The sequence below is a fragment of the Tympanuchus pallidicinctus genome, unplaced genomic scaffold (genome assembly GCF_026119805.1).
Source record: "Tympanuchus pallidicinctus isolate F22 unplaced genomic scaffold, pur_lepc_1.0 scaffold20, whole genome shotgun sequence".
Lineage (NCBI taxonomy): Eukaryota > Metazoa > Chordata > Aves > Galliformes > Phasianidae > Tympanuchus > Tympanuchus pallidicinctus.
In genome coordinates this window covers 176,944-197,502 of record NW_026294722.1, presented here as the reverse complement: position 1 = coordinate 197,502, position 20,559 = coordinate 176,944, and the positions used below count along the sequence as shown (strand labels likewise).

Below are 20,559 nucleotides of genomic sequence, written 5' to 3'. Positions count from 1 at the left end.
AAAGGAACTGCAGCCAGCTTCTGCTTCTTGTCTCGCGGATCAGGAAGAATTGCATAAGAATGGGTAAGAGGCGAGAGGAGCGAGTCTGACTTCTGGATGTTTTGAACTGTGAGCCTTGTGCAGTACTGCACAAAGGAGCTGGCGTAGCACAGGTCTGTGTTCAAAAATGTCTCCAAATCGTTCTGTAGGCTGGCCTCAGGTACAGATGGGAAAGGGGAAGTGCTTAGAGTAGAGTCAAAATGCTTCTTGTGACGCCTCTGGGCAGTGCAGCAGCGGGACCTCTAGGTGCTACATGCATTGCAATCATTGCCATCCCTTAACCGCAGCAGAGGAGACAGTCAGCTCTGTCCCTGCTGCTCCCCAGCAAACTGTTGAGGAAAAAAAAAAAAAAAAAAAAGAGCAGATAATGATGCTTATGAAGAATGTCTATGCAAAGCCACGCTGTTGAGGTGATGTCTGCCACAACTAGCCGGCAAACAGCCGCGCCCCGCTGCCCTTCCACGCCAGCGCCGCCAGGCGGTGCTAAGGGCGGCTCAGGCCGCGCCCGGGCTCGTGGCGTCACCTGCCGGCAGCGCCGGGATCTCGGCGGGCGCAGCCCCTTCGCGCGGCGCGACGCCAACTTTCCATAAAGCGGAGCAAATTTGAGCGTACGATTCTGCTTAGTTGTTAATTAACTTGTGATACTCCGAGCAGGAAGGCAGACTGTGGAAGGCACACTGCATGCCTTAGCGGGCATCAGAAGCGCGGTTGGGTTTGTAAGACTCGTGCAGTTCAGGTCGGTGCAGAGGGCACTTCCAGCTCTGTGCAGGGGGCTCAGACGACCCGAAGGGACAGAACAGCGTTTTCCACGGAGGTATGATTTGCTGTCAGCACAGCCTCAGGTCCGGGCTGTGCATTCCCGTTGCTTCGTTCCATCCCGTGTTGTGTCGTTGGCAAACACACCACCTTCGAAGTCAACAAAGCTCTCTTCAGCATTTCACCCTCTGTAAGTGAATTGTTTAAACCGAATCTACTCAGTCATTTGTACCGCTTCTAATTTCAATGCTGTTCTGTTTGACCTTGAAAAAAAAATTACAACAAAACTAATAGACGTTAATAGTGTCGGTCGGGGCTTTTTCCCTTGGTATTTTCTGTGCTGAAGAGAGCGTTTGCTGGGGATCAAACTAAGGAGCGCGGGCTGAGTCACCACACGAAGGGCTGCGGGTAACTGACGGCCCTGGCACGGCTGCGGCCGCCGCGGGGAGCGGAGAGACTTCCACAAATGCAGCGCGCAGAGGCGCCGCCAGGGGGCAGGCGATCCCCTGTCGGGAACGGGCGGAGCGCGGACTGCGGGGCGGTGCCGCTGCGCGCGGGCGCAGTCACCGCGTGGCGGTCTTCCCGTCGCAGCTCTGCTGCCCCGTCCCGGCTCTGCGGCGCGGAAGGAGGCCACGTGGGGGCGCGGCGAGGGTCTGCGCGGCCCGGCTGAGCCTTGGGGCGGCAGAAAGTAGCGCGGCAGGACACAGGGACGGCGGCACCGCCGCGCCGCGCGCTCCCGTCGCCAGATGTGCCCGCGGCGCGCCTCCAGACGTGTTCCCGCCCCTCCCCCCACGCCATTGGCCCCGCCGCACCGAGCGCCTGTTCCCATTGGCCTGCAGGTCGCGTGGCGGTGCCGACGACGGGCGCGCGGCGGTGGGGGCGTGTCCAGCCGCGCCCGCCGTCCGCGCTCCTCCTCTCCCTCAATTTCCCCCCCCCCCCGCGGCCCGGCCCCATTTCCCGATGCTGCCGCGGGCCGCAGTGCTGTCGCTGGACGCCTCGGCGGGCCCTGGGCGCCCCTCGCAGCTGCCCATCGGCACGGAGGAGGAGCAGCCGCCCCGGGGCCCGGAGCCGCGCGGCCGGGCCATGGAGAGCCTGCCGCCGCGGGAGGAGGTGGTGGGGCCGGCCGGCGAGGCCTCGGAAGAACCCGAGAGCGGCAGCCGGCGCTGGGGAGCGCAGCACGCCGGGGCCCGCGAGTTGGCCGAGCTCTATTCGCCAGGTGGGGGCGGCGGGGCCCGCGGTGGCTCCTCGGGACGGGGGCGGCGAGGGCGCCGCTCCGCTCGGAATCCCTCCGGGACGGACCGGGCCCGGCGTCGGCTCGGGCAGCCCTGCTATCAGCGCGCCGGGCCACACTGCGCCGGTTGGAGGCGGCCGGGCGCGGGGCTCGGTGCGGCGCGGCGCCTCTGCCCGGGCGGGGCTGCGGGACGGCGCTGCGCTGCTGACGCCTTCGGGCGGTCTTTGCGCGGTCCCGTTGGGGTGTTGCACTGAGCGATGTCCGCTCCTCGCTGCGTGCGATGCTGCTCCGTAAGGCTCTGGTAGTGCCGAGTTCGGCCCCGCTCTGCGTTTGGTGCCGCGATCCGTACGTGGAGACTCGCAGGGCGCTTTGAGCCCAACCTCGGCACGTCGGGGAGCTGTCGGTGTGAAGAGAAACTACTTTCCGCACTGCTGAGCTCGGTTCTGCTCCTGGAGAGGCTTTAAACTGGGATCTGTCCAGATGAGCTCTCCGGAGAAAACCTTTCCGTCCAGAAGCAGATATATGAGCTTGCTCGCTAAGCGGGCTGCCGACCGGAGCTTCCATACAGCAGTGTTTCGTGAACTGCCTCGAGGTGCCCATCCCCTCAGGAAGGTGAACAGGGAGGGCAGGCTGAGCTTTGCTCCACTCATCTCCCCGAATCTTGCTGTGTGTCAGAGGTCTGAAGCATCAGCAGGCAGTGTGAGCAGCACGAGGTGTTCTGTGGTTCATAGTACAGGCTTCACATACACATGGAGGCTCTCAAAGGAGCAGATGTGTCACAGCACTCCAAGCTGTGTGCTCGCAGTTTCCAGCAGCTCAGCATGGCATTCAGGTCCTAAATGGAGATGCAGGTGTTCCTGCTTGCACAGAGCCAAGTAATGGTTCAATTAAAAAAAAAAAAAAAAAAAAAAGGTACTCATAGGTCTGTCATTTTTCTGTACTGTTTGAGGCACATCTGTGCTTATTGCAGCATGTGTTGGTCATCTCAGCGTGTCAGGGGAGAAGAAGCTGTTGGAGGTGATTGATTCCTGTGCTTCACAGAAGAGCAGTCACCAACTTAATGCGTTCCCTATACTCTCACTTATGTGGAAAAGATTTTCCTTCAAATTCAGCTTGCTGTTGTTATCTGCAGAATGGTTCTCCTGGGAGGTCTGTGCAGCACTGTGTCTGTCTGGCAGCAGTGAATTGCAGTAATGTTTTAGATGTGCAGATTTCTCCGGTCATTACATAAATAACACATAAGCAGCATCAGAATGTGTTTTGGCATAAGCGTGCGATGCTGGACTACTGAATTCTTGATGACATGAGTTACAGCTGTTCAGAGTGAATGTGGCTCTGCAGTGCTTCCTCAGTTTCTTTAAGTGAATCCCTATCTTTCCATGTGCATTGAAATGTGAGTGCTTTTCAGATACAAGCTCTTGGCACTGGCTTCCTGCCCTTCAGCTGTTTGCTCTCCTGATGTGCCAGTGCTGGGCCTGGGGGTCTTTAGGGCAGCCCTGGGATCCCACACTCAGTGGCAGCAGCATTTGCACAGTCTGAGCCCACGGAGCTCCCTGGTGAGGAGCCTGGTGCTTCCCTGCAGACTGCTAATTGATCCACTAGGACGAACCCATTTAGGCCCCCTAATGAGGGTGTGGCTTTCTTAAACAGAAAGTGAGCGTTAATTAACTCTTACTTTTGTTCCTCCAGAGATCTCTTTATAGAATCTCCCACATTGTGTTCTGGTGCTATATTGAAATACACTTGTTCTTGTGTCTTAATTTAGTATTAGGGCTGAGGCAGTTGTGCTGGGCCTGGAGGAGGTGGGTGCTGACCTGGCTAGGTTGGGGTTGCAGCCCAGATCTGCCTCTGGCAATTACGTATTAAAGTTTCTGATGCCTTAATCCATGTGGTCTCGCTTTGAGTGTTGCCTTCCTCTCAGCATCAGTGCCCTGTGAGAATCTAGCAGTGATTAGCAGCAGAAAGCCTCTCAGCCTGAATGTGAAAATGGTTACCATAACCTGATGTCTGTATGTGGGTTTTTTTTGTTTGTTTGTTTTTGAGGTAACTATAGAGGCATTAAGTAGTACAGATAGGTACAAGAGAGAATTTATGCCCCTATTTCTCTTTCCTTATTCAGCCTCTTGCTGTACCAGCCTGGCTAGGAAGTCATGGTTTTCTGCTCGAGAGCAGGAAGGTAAAGATAAGGCTGCAGCAGTTGTGGGTTAAATAAATAAGCCCCAGAAACGTACTTACAATGTTCAGAAAGCAATTCTGGGGCCACCAACAAGCAGGATGATGATTTTTCCTGTTCACGAGGTCTGAGACTGTGACTTAACTGTGGGGCATCTGAGGCCAGATGTTTGTTCCCAGATTCAGTCGTACTTGCAGCTCTGAATGTTCAGTGCTGTGCAGATTTGAAAAAGGAAAAAAAAAAAAAAACCAACCCAAAACAATATAAAACAAAATAAAAAGGCATTCCTATGGGGAAGAGGAAAGCAGGACAGTACGAGCTGATGTCTGGTTTGTGTCTGTTACTTTAGGCATGGGCGAGAGAACAGGTCAGCAGTGGCTCAGGGAAGAGGAATGTTGCTTCATGAAATGTTATTCACGGAGGCATGCATAAGTTTGTTTCATTTTCCTGTTGGACAAACGGAGCAGTCATCTGGGTGGGAGAATAGTCTGTATTATCTCAGATTTCTTTTTGTCCTCTTGGATAAAAGTAAAACTTTTTCTTTCATTCTTTTCCAACAGGAAAAAGACTACAGGAGTGGATCTCTGTCATCTTATGCTTCTCTCTGATCTGTTTCAACTTTTACAATCTTCTCTTCTACTTGCGACTTGAACACACGCCCTCCATTATTGTTGGGATATGTAAGTAAGAGGTGACAAGAACAAGGCAAGAATGTCTCTTGTAATGCTGGAAACAAATGTGCAGTCTTTTGCTCTTTAATTGTTACTAGGAAGGGAAAAAAATGGCACGCATGTGATTGACTTAGTGACTCTGAAAGTGAAACCATCTGCAAAAGCTGCAGGTGACTGCTCTTGTTTGCCTCCACTTCCCTATCTTTGCCTCGGATGTGCAGAAGTATTTAACTTTGTTGTGTCTTGGCAGTATGGAGTGGTCTTTCTTGAGTGACCCTTCAAATATGGTGTGAGTTGCAAATGCTTGGCTTTCTTGCAATGAACAGAGGGTTTTTGGTGTTATGAAGTGTTACTGTCATTGGTTCTTGGCTGGTGGGTAGATCTGTGATTGCTCTACTTTTGACTTGGGTTGAAAAGATTGGAAGTCAGCTCTGCAATGCTTCTCTTTGGTTATTTTCTGGTAAGCTTCTGATTTTTTTAATGAGGGAAGAATGGTAGTTCGACATTGTGCAGCTCTTCTTGTGTGTTGCTGGTGCGTAACCAGTGCTCTATGAACTTCTGTTTTGGGGTGTACGGTGTTTACATGATTTTTTGAGTTGTGCCATTGAAAAGATGGCTCAATCTGTATAAGCTAGTGCATGGGAACTGTTAAGTCCCAGCCTGAACCACTGATTAAGCACGTGGGGAAAAGACCCAGTCAGCCCTGGGAGTAGAGGTTGAAGGCAATTCAGCTGTGTGAGCAGAAGGGGTGGAGCCTGGCTGCGCCTCTCTTAGACCTCACTTAGGGGAAGTGGGGAAGGATCTCCTTTCTGCGAGCCAAGATCTTTGCCTTTACTTTTTGTGTGAAATGCCATCCTATCTGTGCTGGTTCCTTTGCTGTTTTGTTTCTGTACCATCCTTCCACTGCGTTCATCTTTCTGATTGTAACAGCTGGTTACTGGTGTTTGGCTTCTATGCTTTATAATGAAAGCAGTTTTTTTTTAAAATAAACTGTGAGGTGCGTTGTGTTTTAGAAGAACAACGCCTGTTCATCACAGTTGTGTATTACCATCAATTAAAAAAAATTCAATAATATGTGATATTATTATTACCACCCTGTAAACCATTGACAGTGCTGTGAATTTTTGCAGCAGTGCCTTCTGTCTGTTGGGAGGTTGCTGTCTTTTCCTTGGATAGCAGTGTACTCCCTCTAGGAATCATGCCAGCTCCCTTCCTGCTCTTGGCCAACAGGGCAGCAGCACCGAAAGGAGCCAGGAGGAACTGCTCCACTGCAATGAGAGCAGATATGGGAGGGAATCAGTAATGATTGCTAACCTGTAGAGCAATCTGTTTGCATCTGGCTTTCATCTCAAAATTAATATTGATAAAAGCTTAAGGTCTCTGATATCCTGGTTACTGGTTTAACTGATAAAGCAGCCAATTTACTGATAATGTTGTTTAAGTAGTAGTGAATGATTAAAGTGGCAGAATCTGGATTCCGTGCAAATAAAGTAGTGTGGAAATTATTGATAGCATGCACAAAAACAAGTGCAATAAAATAATAAGTACCACATGTTATCTTGTTTTTGCTGTCAATGCATTATTTGTTCAAGTAAAGTGTGGGTAGTGTCTGAATGACAGCAGTAATTAGTTTTTGTTAAGTTTGGTAAAACCCATCTGCCTGAATGTGCTCTTTTCTAAATACCATATGTAGTACAACAGGGAAGGGAAGGTGGTCACAAACTTTGATGTGTCGCCGTCCAAAGCTTTGCTGACACTTAGATTAGAATACTGACCTTTGAGTTGAGCTCACAGAACAAATGTTCGGCTAATAAAGACGTTTGAACTTGTTCTGTGCTGAGTTGACATCAGGTCTTTGTATTTGAAAGTTACAGCTGTGGGAGAAACCCCAAAGTAGTCAGTGATCCCATAGGCTGGATCTGATACGCTGCCTGGGCCATTGGGAGGGTTGCTGGATGCCCTGTGTGCTGTTATGTAAATACTTCCTTCCTTTAAATAGAACAAACAAAAAAGCAGGGAGTGGTTTGAACCTTCTGTATCATTTTACTTAGCTCAGGCTCTGTATCTACAATTAAAGGCTGTGCCATAGCCTTTTTTTTTTTTTTTTTTTTTTTTTTCCTTAATGCCTTTAAAAGCACACACCTGCAATGTGGGCTACGCTGTGAACAACTTAATCTAGAAATTAGTGGGACAGAAGGTCTGGTCCTGTTCTTGCTGGCTGGGAGCACCGACTCCTGTGCTGGGAGCAGGCAGGCTGCTCAGGGCGCTCACAGCCTGCTGTGCATCGCCGTGCTGCTGAGTGTGAGAAAGCAGGCAGGGACGTTATGGTGCTATTCCAGAACAGCTTTTGGAGCAGGCCATTCAGTGCTGACTAGAGCTTGTCTTGACGAACAGGAGGAGGAACCCATGTGAGTGCCTTGTGTTATGTGCTGCTTTAGCTGTTGCGGGGCAGCTCCCTTCTCCACAAGGTCGGAAGAGTGTAAGCAGAGGATGGATGTCTCTTTTTGTATGTCAAATCCAGTTGTGCTGTGTTCTGAATGTCTTCACCTGCTGATGAGCTATGAAAGTTACCCTCTTCATGCAAGGTGACAGTTGTGTAGGTTTGGATTCAGTATTATTTGCACACGTGTGCGCAAGTAACCTCTTGTAGGTGGTTAGGAAGGCTGGCTGCAAAGGAGGGTTTAATATTCCCAATTTTCCAGATGCAGCTGAACTGTTCCCATGCAGTGAGACATCACTTAGTGGAACAGCCTTGGACACTTCACTGAAGCTGAATAATTCCAGGGGACAAGGCTGGCTTATGTGTTATTTGTGTGGTAAGTAGAAGAGCCTTCCAAAAGAAATGACGTTAAGCTAGAAAGCTTTTTTGCCTTCAGAGAAGTTTGTGTTGTCTAACATTATTCAATATTCATGAGATATATCTACAGGCATTATGTTAATACCAACCAGGTACAGGGCCTCTTTGCAGCGTGGATTGCAAAAGCTGCAGTATGGATTCTGGTTCTTTTTTTCCCCCTCCTCATTCATTTCTATAGGATTTTAAAGACTTTTTGCCAAATAGGTTTGCTTGAATTCTATCTGCAGTCATGTTATATTTTTAATGGGTAGACTTAGAAATTAGTTACAGTTGTGTCACCTTTTTGTATGCATAAAAGTGCCTCATATGCTGATATCTTTAGGAACATATTGTGACATGGCACAAGATAAAATTAGGTTTTGTTGACTTGGGAGATTGATGGGGAATTAATTATTTGAGACCTGTTAACATGTACTGTTATTTAGACGAGCACTGGCTGGGGGAGGGGGTGCAGAAAGAAATTACCCAGTTCATTTTCAAACTTGAAACCTTTTTCTTTCAAGCTTTAGTAGCTGTGCTGCAAGGCCATGCCTCAGTCAGCAGCACCGCAGAGCTCAGTGAGGAGGGTGTGATGTATGGAAGGTCTGGCATGTGTTGCAGCAAAGCCACTCTGATGCCAGAAGCACATGAAGTGGGCTGCTTTGCATGTATGTCAGCTGCTTCAGTTCCTGCTGCCTTACAGCAAGAGGCAGAATCTTCTGCTGTAATTCTGTGTTTTTTATTTACTTTGTATTTTAAAATGAGTTACTGCTTGAAATTTTGATTAAAAATGTCTTTGAAATTAGAGTGTGGAAATCTTTATTAGCAAAGGAAAGTTCTCCTTTGAATGCTGGCCCTAATAAGCCACACCTGCATGTCACTGCCTCTGCAGTAACTGCACGCAGCTGTTCTACGTCCTAAACTGTAGTCTCTTTTGAAGACAGACACCGCAGTTGTTGCCATGGAAGTGGCAAAACTTCCACTAGACATCTTGTTTCACTTCCCCCTGCACTGCTACCATTTACTCTGTCTTACTTGCATTAAAAGCGGATCAGTGCAGGAGGTCCAGTTCCTTCCTGCTGCGGAGGACCCTGGGAGCTGTGGAGGCGCAGTGACAAATGTAGCTGCTGGCTGTGCTTGGGTAGCGGCTTGTGGCACCAGCTGTGTGCGCTTGGATTAAGAGATGAGCTCCCCCTGTGTGGAGCTGCTCTCTGGCAGAACAGCTGTGGGCGATTCCCTCAAGGGAAGGCTGAGCCTGTCTCCCTGCCTGATGCTCTGGGCAGCAGGGGGATGCTGGTGGCACAGCTCCAGCTGAGCTTCCCTGCTCGCTTGTGTGCTCAGTAGATGTGCTATCGCTCTTCATGTCAGCTGCGGTGGCTGAGAGACAAGGAAGGCTCTGTTTGCTTCCTGTGTTGTTGGGGGCTTTCTTAAAGTTGCAGTAGGCTTTGTCTGGAGAATTTTACAGTGAATTTTATCATTCACCGAGAATGATGCCTCTTTCACTTCAGAACACCCAGTAGTGCTGGAGGGCTGCCCTAACAAAGAAACACATTTTCAGAAAGAAAGCAATTAAGATATTACTGAAGAAGTACCCGCAGTGGTGCTTGTTTAAGAACCTGAGACTTAGGTAAGATTATCAGAATTTTGCTATTTAAACGGGTGTTTCACAAACTCTCTATCAACTGGGGAAATAGTAGGAATAGAGGAATAATCCTCTTACTTAGCACTAACAGACTGAGATTGAAGATATGAAAATAAAATTATGCAGTTCCAGTCAAGTTCATTGGGTAGTGATCCTCAGCCAAGGCATGCTTTTATGAGATGAACATTTGCCTTGGTTTCTGCAGATGCTTGCCTCCAGAATAGATAGCATCCTTATTCCTTGGGGATCTTTTTCACCTGGTATCTTCTGGCAGTGACACAAGCTGCACGGTTTGTGCCCTAGAGACACACAAAATCCAGACCCTTCTTTTATTTCAAATCTCAGCTGTTCTCTGCTTGCTCACTCTGTCAGCTCTTCTGACTTTCTCAGTTGGACCTCACCAGAATGATTAGCTGTTTTCTACTTGCTCTTAAGCTGTTGTGCTTTATACCTGCTCAGGGGGTTATGTTCTTGGTGTCGCAGCTTGCCATCACAGCCCTGCCTGCACCAAGCTGTAACTGACTGCACCAAAGTAAAGCTGCTGAGTGTGGGATGCAGGTGACTGAGTTGTTTTATTTTTATAAGCACGTAAGCAACAAACAGCTGATACTTCAGTATTTTGATTTCTGAACAGTGCAACATTTCTCTGTTGTGACATTGGCCAAAGTTCCCTGCCCCGCAGTGCTATAACACAGTCCTTACATACACTGATTAAAAATGCTGTTATATAATGTTATTAGTTAAGTAAAACTTTTTTGTTTTTTTTTTGCAAACACGCAGACTCGCTCTGTCTGTTGCACACCGTACCTGAAGCACGCAGCTCTGGCTTCCTTCTGCTGGTGCCTGGGAGCTGCTGGGCTGCAGGAAGTTGTACATGGCTCTCTTAGAAGAGAAGGCCTTAAGCGCAAACTGTGGCGTCTTCCCTTTGGTACTTGAGGAGCAGTGAGCTTTCTGTGGCCTTGGCTCCTGCATATTGCTTGGTGTCCCAACAGGCCACAGCAGGAGCAGAGCAGCCGTGACTCAAGCACTATCTGTGTCAGCATGCTGCCATCCTGTGCCTGTGAGTAATGTCGTGCCCTGCATGTTCCCTGGCACGTCCCTGGCGCCAGCGAGCACTTCCTTCTTCAGCAGTGCCCCACGGGTGTCTGCCAAGGGTCACAGCTGGGAGAGAACAGCCACTCTCACAGTCTGATGTGTCTGTCGTGCTCCCTTAGTCTGAAATGCCTGTAGCTGGCTGAAGTTCACCTTCATTCTCTCCTGATTCAGCAGTTTGCTTGCACAGCAAAAAATCCTGCTGCTTTGAGAAGCTTCTGCAGCTTGCTTCTGAACTGCAGCACCATATCTCCCTGTATTCTCAGCATACTTACTCTCTCCTCAGATGCAGACCTGAGATGGGCTCGACTGTAGGAGGTAGAGAAATTAATGTGTACAGAGCAGTATTTTCCTGGTGCTTTACAGGTCTGTCTTCTAACAGTGTGTAGATCTGCTGGGTACAGTCCATACACATATGCTGCTGTTCTACCCTGTGTTTCTGACCTTACAGTTAAATCTTAACTAATGCTCAGGGCTGGTGGGCTGTCCTGCCTTGCCATCCCAGCCTTGATGACAGAGCAACAAGATCAGTTCCACAAGAGGAAGGTAACTGAACACCCATGCTTTGGTTTTCCAAAGGCACACCTTAGTTTTTTATAACTGGGGACAATGCCAAGTGTATGAGAACACTGAGATTAACTCTTTGGTGTCTGATATGCCTTCTGAGTCTGCAGGAGGATGCAAGTGTGACGTGCGGTACAGTGTTTTTCTTCTTTTCATACAACTCTTCATACTCCTTTGTTCTTTCCTTTCAGCTTTCTACCATTTGGCATCCACACAACGTATGAGCTGTTAGTTGAGCGGTCAGTTTTTTGCCTTGTAGCTATTCTTCCTGCTGTTGTGTGCTCTGAGAATGCAGTGTGCTGAAGGCACTGGGGGGTTAATAGGGTGATTACCTCGGCGAGAACGGTGTTCACTTGTAGTAGAGCAAAGCATTGTTTGGATATCTTTCCCTCAAATCAAGGCTGTTTGCTCTTTCAGTTGCTGGATGCAGATCCCAAAGCCACTGTGCTGCTCATGTAGCTTTCATTTTTTCTCTGAAACAAACATACAGAACTTACTGCTTATAAAGTGTGTGCTGTATTCACTGCAATAAGATGATACACAAACATAGTGGTGGGCGTTTCTTCCTTTAAGAATTTGGGCTGCTTGGGTTGAATCCAGATGGATTCAGCAGGGGGAATCTATAATGTGGAAAGAAAGCATTTTGGTGAAGTAGGTGCCATGTTAGCCTGTTTCTCCCTTTTTGTAATGAGAGCGACGGAGACAGAAGGAATGTAGAGGTGAAGGATAAGCTCAGCAAAATGTAACCAGGAGAAGGCTGTATACTGTGCCATGTGTACCGAAGGAAAGTGCTGTGCCCTGAAGCTTAAGAGCACTTGATCAATAGTGACAGAACAATCTGGTCCTTCTTCGTGTTCTAAAAAAGCAAAAACCTGTTCTTCAGCAATCCCGCTTGTGTTAGAAGAACTTCATAAAATGGACTCTTGAGGCAGCTGACCAAAATGCCCTGGTTGGTGGTTAGAAGATCAGGTGAGGTCCAAGTCAGGGCTGGTGTAAATTGCATGACTTACAAGGAGATGCACACTGGTTGTTTTTAACTCCTGGCATATCTCCTGCCAGCCTGTGTCACTGATGCCTTCAGTTCTTGAGAGGGAGAGGAGTAACAGAATAGTTTGGAACCAAAGCAAGAGGAACTGGTATACCAATGCTTATAACTTTTGATTTGGATTACAGATGTGTTGCAATTGCTTTGCCTAAGTTCTTAGCAGGCAGAGGTGTACCTGCCTGCCACAGAAAGCTTTGCTCTATGATGGAGAAGCTGCACTTGAGGGAGGTTTTCAGACAGAGAAGCAAATTCTGGCCAGTGGAGGAGAAAGCCAGGAGTTCTGCTGTCTTCCCAGACCTCTGAAGAGGAGTTAATAATGCAGTCAGAGCACAAATAAGTCTCCTGCATTATGAAACTCTGCTGTTTCTTCTGCAGAGGCTGTTACAATGGGCAATTTCATAGGATCATAGAATGGCCTGGGTTGAAAAAGGCCATCTAGTTTCAACCCCCTCTACTGTGTGCATGGTTGTCAACCACTAGACCAGGCTGCCCAGACAAACTGATTTCTCTAAACATCAGCAGGGAAAACTGAAGAACTAAGTTCCAGCCGCTCTGCCCCAGCCCTGTGGCTGCGTTGGTGAGGGCAGGCAGGCAGTTACGGGCTCCTTCCTGAGCTCCTAGACATGCCAGGGGTAACTGACTGTGCCTTATGCTCTGACCATCAAATGAGAGGAGGGGATTGCTAACTAAGATGCTTTGAAACGCACGCTATGAGCACTCTTTGTATTTCTATTGCTGTGACCGTTTTACAGCAGACTGCAAGTTCGGTACGTAGCACCTCAGCTGGCATGAACTTTTTGTATGATTTGCACTGAGATCAGACTGTATTCCCATGTGCATATGTAATGCAGTAGCTGTTGAGAAATCTGGGTAGCACTTCTGCTTAACCAGAGCTGCAGCTCAGAGGTGTGTTCTGCCTTTCCCTGTCAGAGCTTTAATGCTCCAGAGAGCCACCAGGTGTGTGTGCATGCACTGAGCAGTTGGTCAGTCTCAGAATAATTGAGCAGGCACAGCTCTCTGCGATATGTACTAACCTGAAAGGACAGCACTGCAGTGGAAAAGGACTCTGATTCTTAATCTGATTTATTCTTCAAATCTGGATTTGATTCAAACAGTTCATCTGGTTAACCTCTATAATAAACTGCTCAGAGCAAGGCATGCAGGCTACGACCGGTACCTCTGAATGTCTGTGTTCTTTGATGAGCAGCATCTGACTGTCTTAAATCCTTTGAGTGCACAGGTCCCGAGGCAGTGTTCCTCCTCTGTGCTGTGCTGCTACAGCTATATTGCTGTACTGTCTGTTATATTCCCCCAGCCTCCAAGTTACAAACAAGGGCAGTTTTTGAATTTTCTTCCTCAAAAGTGTCAAGATCCTAGCAGTAGCACTTATGCAGGAGGGCATCTCGGACTGTGTTGGAAACGATTTCTCAAGGGCTTAGGAACCTGGGAGTAGGATTTCTTCTACAGATGCAGAACAATTGTGTATTTGTGAACAACATCTGACAGATCTGTGACTGACTGGAAAATGTACTGCTGTTCTGATCAAATAACATCTCTTATGTTCTTACTCTTAAGTGTCAGGATTGCCTCGAAACTTGAATAGTGGGTACAGGATTATCCAGAGAAGGAAGGCAGAAATGTGCAAGAATGCAAGAACTGAAAATTATCTTTAATTGGTGCCAATGGCAAGAATTTAGAACCTGTAATCTGGAAAAATTCTATTGTAGCAAACTGTGTTTAATGGTGTACCTGAAGTGGTGTCGAAGTGTGACAGTGTGGGCTGTCCCGTAGAGCGAGTTATGAACCTGGGCCGCTGCCTGAGCACGGCAGGTGATAAAGGCACCAAGTTGTTTGCCATTCCGATCTTATTTAGTCAGCAGTCTTCCTGTGCCATGGAGTGATTTCTTCATTGTTGCTTATGTGGAATGTCGTAGTTCTGTGTTCCTTGCCTGCAGATACAAGGGACCAAGGGAGAAGAAGAAGGGTCTGCTGGTAGTAGCATTTTTGGAGTAGTTTTAGCAGCTATAATTGTAGCAAATAATCTGTTAAACACTGTGAATGAAGAAAGGTGGGTAGATCCAGGGAGAAGGCGCATTTGAAAATGACATGGTTTAAATGTATTAATCTTTTGTGTGCCAGCAATTGCAAAGATTAACAAGCTCTTCTCTAGGAGATGGACAGAGACAAAGCTCATTGTTTATAGTGAAAAGCTGTCCACTCGATACCTTGTTAACCATTGTTCCTAGTTACTTGGCCTTAGATGTATTCAGGTTGGGTAGATCTCACCTGGCTGTAAACATCTGATGTAAAAGTAGATAAGCAAATAAATCTGTGAAAACAAGTAGACAGTGTGGATGTATCAGTAAAAAAAATGATTTTGCATATCTAACTGTATGTCTCTCTTCATTCAAGTTGCAGGTGTAATTACAGCAGACTTTCTATCAGGATTATTTCACTGGGGGGCAGACACCTGGGGATCTGTGGAGCTACCCATTATTGGAAAGGTTTGAGATTCTTATCCTTAAACATTAAAAAATAATGAAATCCTGTTCTGAAACACTTCCAGTATTCTCAGCTGTGTTGGACAGGTACCCTTCTTGCAGCTTGCAGGCGTAACCAACTCCTCTGCTTTGTACTCTCCTCTTCTGAATGGCACAATATATTGCTGGTGCGGTGCTCCAAGCACCATGCTTACATGTTGTCCTGGTGACGTGTGGGAGTTGATGCTGTTACATTTTATCACCCTGATTAGCTTTGCACACAGATCTGCAATACCAGTGTTCACAAGCCTTCCCAAGTGGCAGTGAAATAGCTTGTGGCACACAAGTGTAGAAACCTGACTAGGTTTATATAGAGCTTCCAAGAGGTGGAAGTACAGAATTTCCCTGTCCTGCTTCACCAAGAGTTCTGTTCCTGCAGCTGAACTCTTTAGCAGTTCTATAGAAGATATGAAGAAGCTCTAGTGAAAGGTTTTTCTACTTCTTGGTGCCCCCGGCTGCTATTGTAAATGATGTATTACACACAAAGCTACAAATGCCAGATACTTAGAGGAAAATGTACTGACATAATAAACAGTAACCTGTTTTTTAAGATAGCCTTTCTCATAACTACTGTTAGTTGTTCCTCACAGTCTAATATTAGTACATTCTCTTAAAAAAAAATAAAAAAAAGTGTATATAGGATATTCCTTGCAGTTATTCAGAAATAAGAGAACCAGCTCAGTGAAATTCAGTCTGTTGATTTTGAACTTAATTTTGTTTGCCTTCAACAGATTTAGTAATCCATTACTGTCTGTATCTGTGGAACATGTGTCAAGGGGGAAAAAAAGCACCGCAGGAAACTGTATTACACTAACAGCAGGGCTCACAATGATCAGAATGCCTCTGCATGAACTGCACGTGTGTTGGAGGCAAATAACGATCCTTGTTTTACTATCCCTCTCCTACTTAGTACTTTCAGTACTCTCTTCTGAGACTGTATATTCAGATGCCATTTCAGGTTTTTCTTTTTTTCTTTCCATGATAAATCTCGGGACACATTTTCTCAACTTGTTTTCTCAGGCTTTCATCAGACCCTTTAGAGAACATCATATTGACCCTACAGCAATTACCAGGCATGATTTCATAGAGACCAACGGAGACAACTGCTTCATGACGTTGGTCCCATTGGCAAACATGGCATACAAATTTGTTTCCTTTTCCCCAGGTAAGCTGTTAGCCACGACTTACGTGGATTTGGCATTTTTGTTGATGAGGATAGAAGAAATCAATGAATGTGAGATGACAAATAATTGCTGTTGGAAACACAGTCGTCCCTAGAGGAGCAGGGGAGGGAAACTTCTACTTGAAGGGAAAGCAAACATTTTCTTTAGCCCAACAACAAATCTCTGAAGAGTCTTCTAAGGAAGTGTTAGAAGTAAACTTCTCCTACAGCAAGAAATCAAACTAAGCAAGAAAACTCTTTGCTGTAAACCACATTAAATGCTTCATCTGTGTGTAGAAGTACTTTAATCGAATGCTAGACAAGCAAGAATTAAAGATGATTAATTTAATTTCATAGATAAAAATTCAGGGTTTAACTTCCTGTTTACTGCAACTTGGCAATGCTGACACATCCCAGTCTTTCTTGTGATATATGGAAGCTATTTATGGCTCATTGGCTCTTACAACATTTGCTGAAGCAACTTTTTTGAGGCCCTTGATATTTCCTGCAGTTCCAGTCAGGTCTGGCTGAGCAATACCACACTTTCCTAGTAGAAATTTACTTTTTTATGAAAAACTATTTAAAGATACAAATCTTGTTTTGCAGAAGCACTGTATGAAACATGTCCTTGGGAGTGCTATGTCTTTGCCCTTATCATCTTCATAACCATGACGAACCAAATTCACAAGTGGTCTCACACGTATTTTGGTCTTCCACGCTGGGTCATCTTTCTACAGGACTGGCATGTTATCCTGCCTCGGAAACATCACAGGATTCACCATGTGTCTCCACATGAGACATACTTCTGCATTACAACTGGTACTGTCATCTGGTTCATACTGCAAAGTGTTGGATTTTGGTTTTTTGGTAGTCTCATATAATTCCCATGGCAAGATGTGATTTAGTGACAGCCTATTAAATACAGAAAAAGGCATGTTGTAAGTTTTAGTAAGAGCTCCTGCAGCCATAATTATTATTGTTACATTAAAAAAATGAGTAAGATTTATGACTGGGTAGAAGATAACTTTCAGTGAGGTAGGCAGTCTTATTGAGATCTAATTGCCCAGTATCTTGGGAACCTCATCCTAGCAACGCATTTTGCTCACTGAAGTGCTAAAGCTACTGATACTTCTTGCTCAAAGAGCATCGTTTCATCTGCCAGTGGAGCTCGCCTTGAATTTTCATTTCTAAAGCAAAACTTCTGGATTTTCATCATTTATTCTATCTCATTTGAGGCAGAGGAGAGGACAGACTTAGAGGAAACTGACGGTAGGTTCCTGTGTCTGTGTTCAGTGCTGTGCCTCCTGTGGAGACCGGTATACTCACCAGTGTTGCACAGTTCTGAACAAGCTATCAAGTCAATCAGATGACTGGAAATAAGCTATTGTTCTTATTTCTGTTGTTGGCTTTTACAAGCAGTTTCTGTCAGTTTTGAAATCTCTATCAGGAAACAAATCTAGTTCTTATGACCAGAATTACAATTTGTAAGAAACTCGACTTCACAGATGATCACAAAAATCTTGGCACCTCATGAGTTTTTTCAGTGCCACTATGTCCTGAAGTGATACAGTAGAACACTGAAAGTTGGAGCTAGACTGTTCAGTGTTCTGGAGCTAGTTACTTCTTTGTTCTTGTTTAAAATTTTAAAAATCTTCATACCATTTTGCTGTGATGTGAAGCAGTGTGATAGACTGTATATTTGATTTTTTTTTTTTTTTTCCAGTGGAGTAGTGTTTCTGTAGTCATAATTGCTTTTCTAGAACATGAACGATGGAAAGGACAGAAATAAGCTATCCATGTGCTATTTAAAGTGAACCTTCACTGTGTGAAATACGAGTAGTTACTGTAATACACTTGTTAGTTAATAAGTGCAGAGCACATTTAAGAGAAGACAGCCACATCCAAGGAGTATGCTTTAAGAGCTGACCTGTGCACTTCTGCTGTCTCTTTCCTCTAGCAGAACTGTTGCTAGCTCACTGTTCCCATCGTGGTTACGTCTTCATTCTGCCTTTCCTTTGCTGTTGTTTCCTTTTACTTTTTTTCCTTGTTCCAGAAATACACATCAAAGCCTTTCTGAATTCATCGTGAGGCCTATTAAACCTGTATGACTTCAGCCTCACAATCCTACTAAGCACTTAAACTACCCTAAATTTGCAAGCTAGGAAAGATGCATTAAACTTTTGTTACATTATGCAATTTAGTGCCATTTTTACGTAAGCACAAGGAGCCTGTCCCATATCAACCCGTTGAAGCCTTCCTGGTGACTTGGAAGCAGAAGTGAGGTTAGCTGAGCTGCGTGCTTTTGGGTGCATGCTGCTAGCAGTGCTGTCCTTTTAATCCAGGAACTGTTCACCACCTGCTTCTGTTAAGTGCAGCATGGTGCTACAGCAAGGCTTCCCCACCACAGCTTTAATGGCAATCAGTTAAGCAAACTTAAATGTGTTATGCCTTCCCTGGGTGAAAATAAAAGTACTTTAAAAGGGAACGTTGATATTGGCACTATCAATGCTTGAGGCTTTTTGTAAGGAAAAGTTTTTACTTTATTCATAGCGTTGTTTAGGTTCCTGAGATCTCAGTTTTTCTAGAAAGTGTAAGTAGCACTCATAATGCATTTTGGTATCGTGTTACGTGTGTGTATTGTCCTGCTATAGAAACTAGTGAGAAAAACGGGGAAAAGGCCATGCTGGCTCTTGGTCTTGGGGAAACTAACCTAGAGGGGAAATAATTGAAATTGCTGGGTCTTGTTTGTTGGAATGTCAGTGCTGAATCTGAAGTGCTGCTAATACAAACATCTTGCTTTTAACACACATCAGTTAAACTTGATGACCTCTTTGTGGCAGCTTTGCAGTGGCTGTAGTCCACCTCTTAGCTGTTTCCTTTGTGTTTAAATTAAAGATGTCACTGAATACTGCAATACTTTGGATGCTGTGATGAACTTTCTTTTTTCTTCCACTTAGGTTGGCTGAACTATCCATTAGAGAAGATTGGATTCTGGAGGTGTTTGGAGAACATGATCCAAGGACTTACTGGGGAGAAGCCAAGAGCAGATGACATGAAATGGGCTCAGAAAATTAAATAACTTTTGCCAGCCGTCTGCAGTCCTTACCTTTGTTGCCAATTTTTTTTTTTTAAAGAAGCCATCAGCCAAATTCAAGACCTGCAAAGAAATAACAGACTCTAAAGCACAAACTAAGAAGTGCTAACAGACTGTAATTTAAAGAACTAATTCTTAAAACAATACTTGAAGATGATTACTTTTACTGAGCACCTTTTGTTTAGCCAAGTCGCTTACATCCTAGAAAGTACTTCATCACTGTATTTTGTAAAGCTGTCAGGCAAGCCAGAAGGCAGGACAGTTACTTCATTGGTACGTGGTGGCTTTGTAAACGTGTTGTATCAACATTATTTAACACTTCAAAAATAGCTTGTTGCCTAAGACCTCTGGGGGGAGTGGTGACCACAGTTTGTCACTTCATGTTCGAGTCCAAATAACACTGCATGAAAACAGTGTGGCAGTACTGGAAGCCTATAAAATTGTCACTGTTCAACGCACTCTTTGTTTGGTAAACTTGCAGCTCCATCTTTGCTATCATGTTGAATCTAACTGATGTAATGTGGAACAGAACTTTGAGAATCCCACTCCACCAGTGGGTCATGAATCCTTAAGTGTCCTCAGTTTCCCTTAACATAAAATTGTTCTACACTCTACATGAAATCAGGCAAACCTTTTCTGTATAAGCCTTCAGTTGTACCTTAACAACTGCCTGAGGAGAGGGAGGGCACAGCACATGCTTGCATTTGTTTGTGTGGAGTGCTCACTGCTGAGCCTTCTATTAAGTGTTTCCTACCCTGACAATAAATGTTTGAAATAGTTATAGCATTGGGCACATTGCAAATAGCTGTATTCGAGAGCTCAAGGTATCAAACTTGTAATGTTAGAAGGGAAACGTCAATGACTGATGTTTTGTTCATATTTTTTTTAAGGTGCTTGCTTGTTTCTGTAAATAATATAAGGCCTTAATCTCTTCTGGTGTAACGGAATAATATTTTAATGTGATGTTTGAATGTATATAATATATTTATAACAGAGCAACTGGATAATACTAATCACATTTGTTATGACTTGCTGCTGTTCTTCATTCATACATTCTCAGCATTTAGTCCAGACTTGATCACTTGATTGTAAAATGCAGTTCCAAGCACCTGAGTATTTTGCAGCCTGTTAAGCCTTGTTTAGGTTGAAGTGGTGACTTGTTCTTCAGCTTTGTTAGGAGCTCAGTATTGCATTACACCAGACGTCAGCACCTTTCCAGAAGTGCAATTAGCTGCAATGGCATTGGATGCTAAGGATAAGATTGGGAAAAAAAATTCCCTTAGCACAATATTAAGTGTTTACATCCAACAGGCACTGAATTGAGTGAATGTGGTTTGCTTCTTGTTTAATTCTCTTCTAAATGAAATCTTACTGAAGGTCAAACCGAAGATTCTCTTCACTAGTTGTAAACTGTATTGAGTTTACACTGTACTTTCCTGAAGTGTGTGGTAAGGGTTTTTTAAGTTCAGACTGACCTTGACCTTGCTGTGTGTGTAAGCCTTCAAGTACCAATTTTCAGTGATGGATGACACATTGAAGGGTTGGGACTTGGCAACTCTCCTTCAGTGAGAACTGATGAATGCTGAAGTCTGAGCTGGCTTCTACAAATAAAGTCACAGTTGGTACTACAGGTACCAAGTGTTTAATATGCTTAAATGATTCAGACCCTTAAGGACAGCATTTTTACTATTATGTGAAATCGTCTTCTCCAATT

General features: G+C 45.4%; 1 protein-coding gene across 4 annotated transcripts; it reads left to right on the top strand.

Annotated features, from left to right (window-relative positions):
• The first annotated feature begins 1,712 nt into the window (after positions 1-1,712).
• Positions 1,713-19,870, top strand: PEDS1 (plasmanylethanolamine desaturase 1). Of its 4 annotated transcripts, none has more exons than XM_052683878.1 (7): positions 1,713-2,011; positions 4,760-4,879; positions 7,573-7,686; positions 14,468-14,553; positions 15,610-15,754; positions 16,358-16,570; positions 18,709-19,870. In XM_052683878.1, exons 1-7 carry the CDS (start codon positions 1,756-1,758, stop codon positions 18,828-18,830), a joined length of 1,056 nt encoding a protein of 351 aa, XP_052539838.1. In that variant the 5' UTR covers positions 1,713-1,755; the 3' UTR covers positions 18,831-19,870. The 4 variants fall into 4 exon arrangements, with proteins under 4 accessions (XP_052539838.1, XP_052539837.1, XP_052539840.1 ...); XM_052683877.1 differs by having other exon boundaries at positions 14,462-14,553; XM_052683880.1 differs by lacking the exon at positions 7,573-7,686 and having other exon boundaries at positions 1,719-2,011.
• Positions 19,871-20,559: the final 689 nt, after the last annotated feature.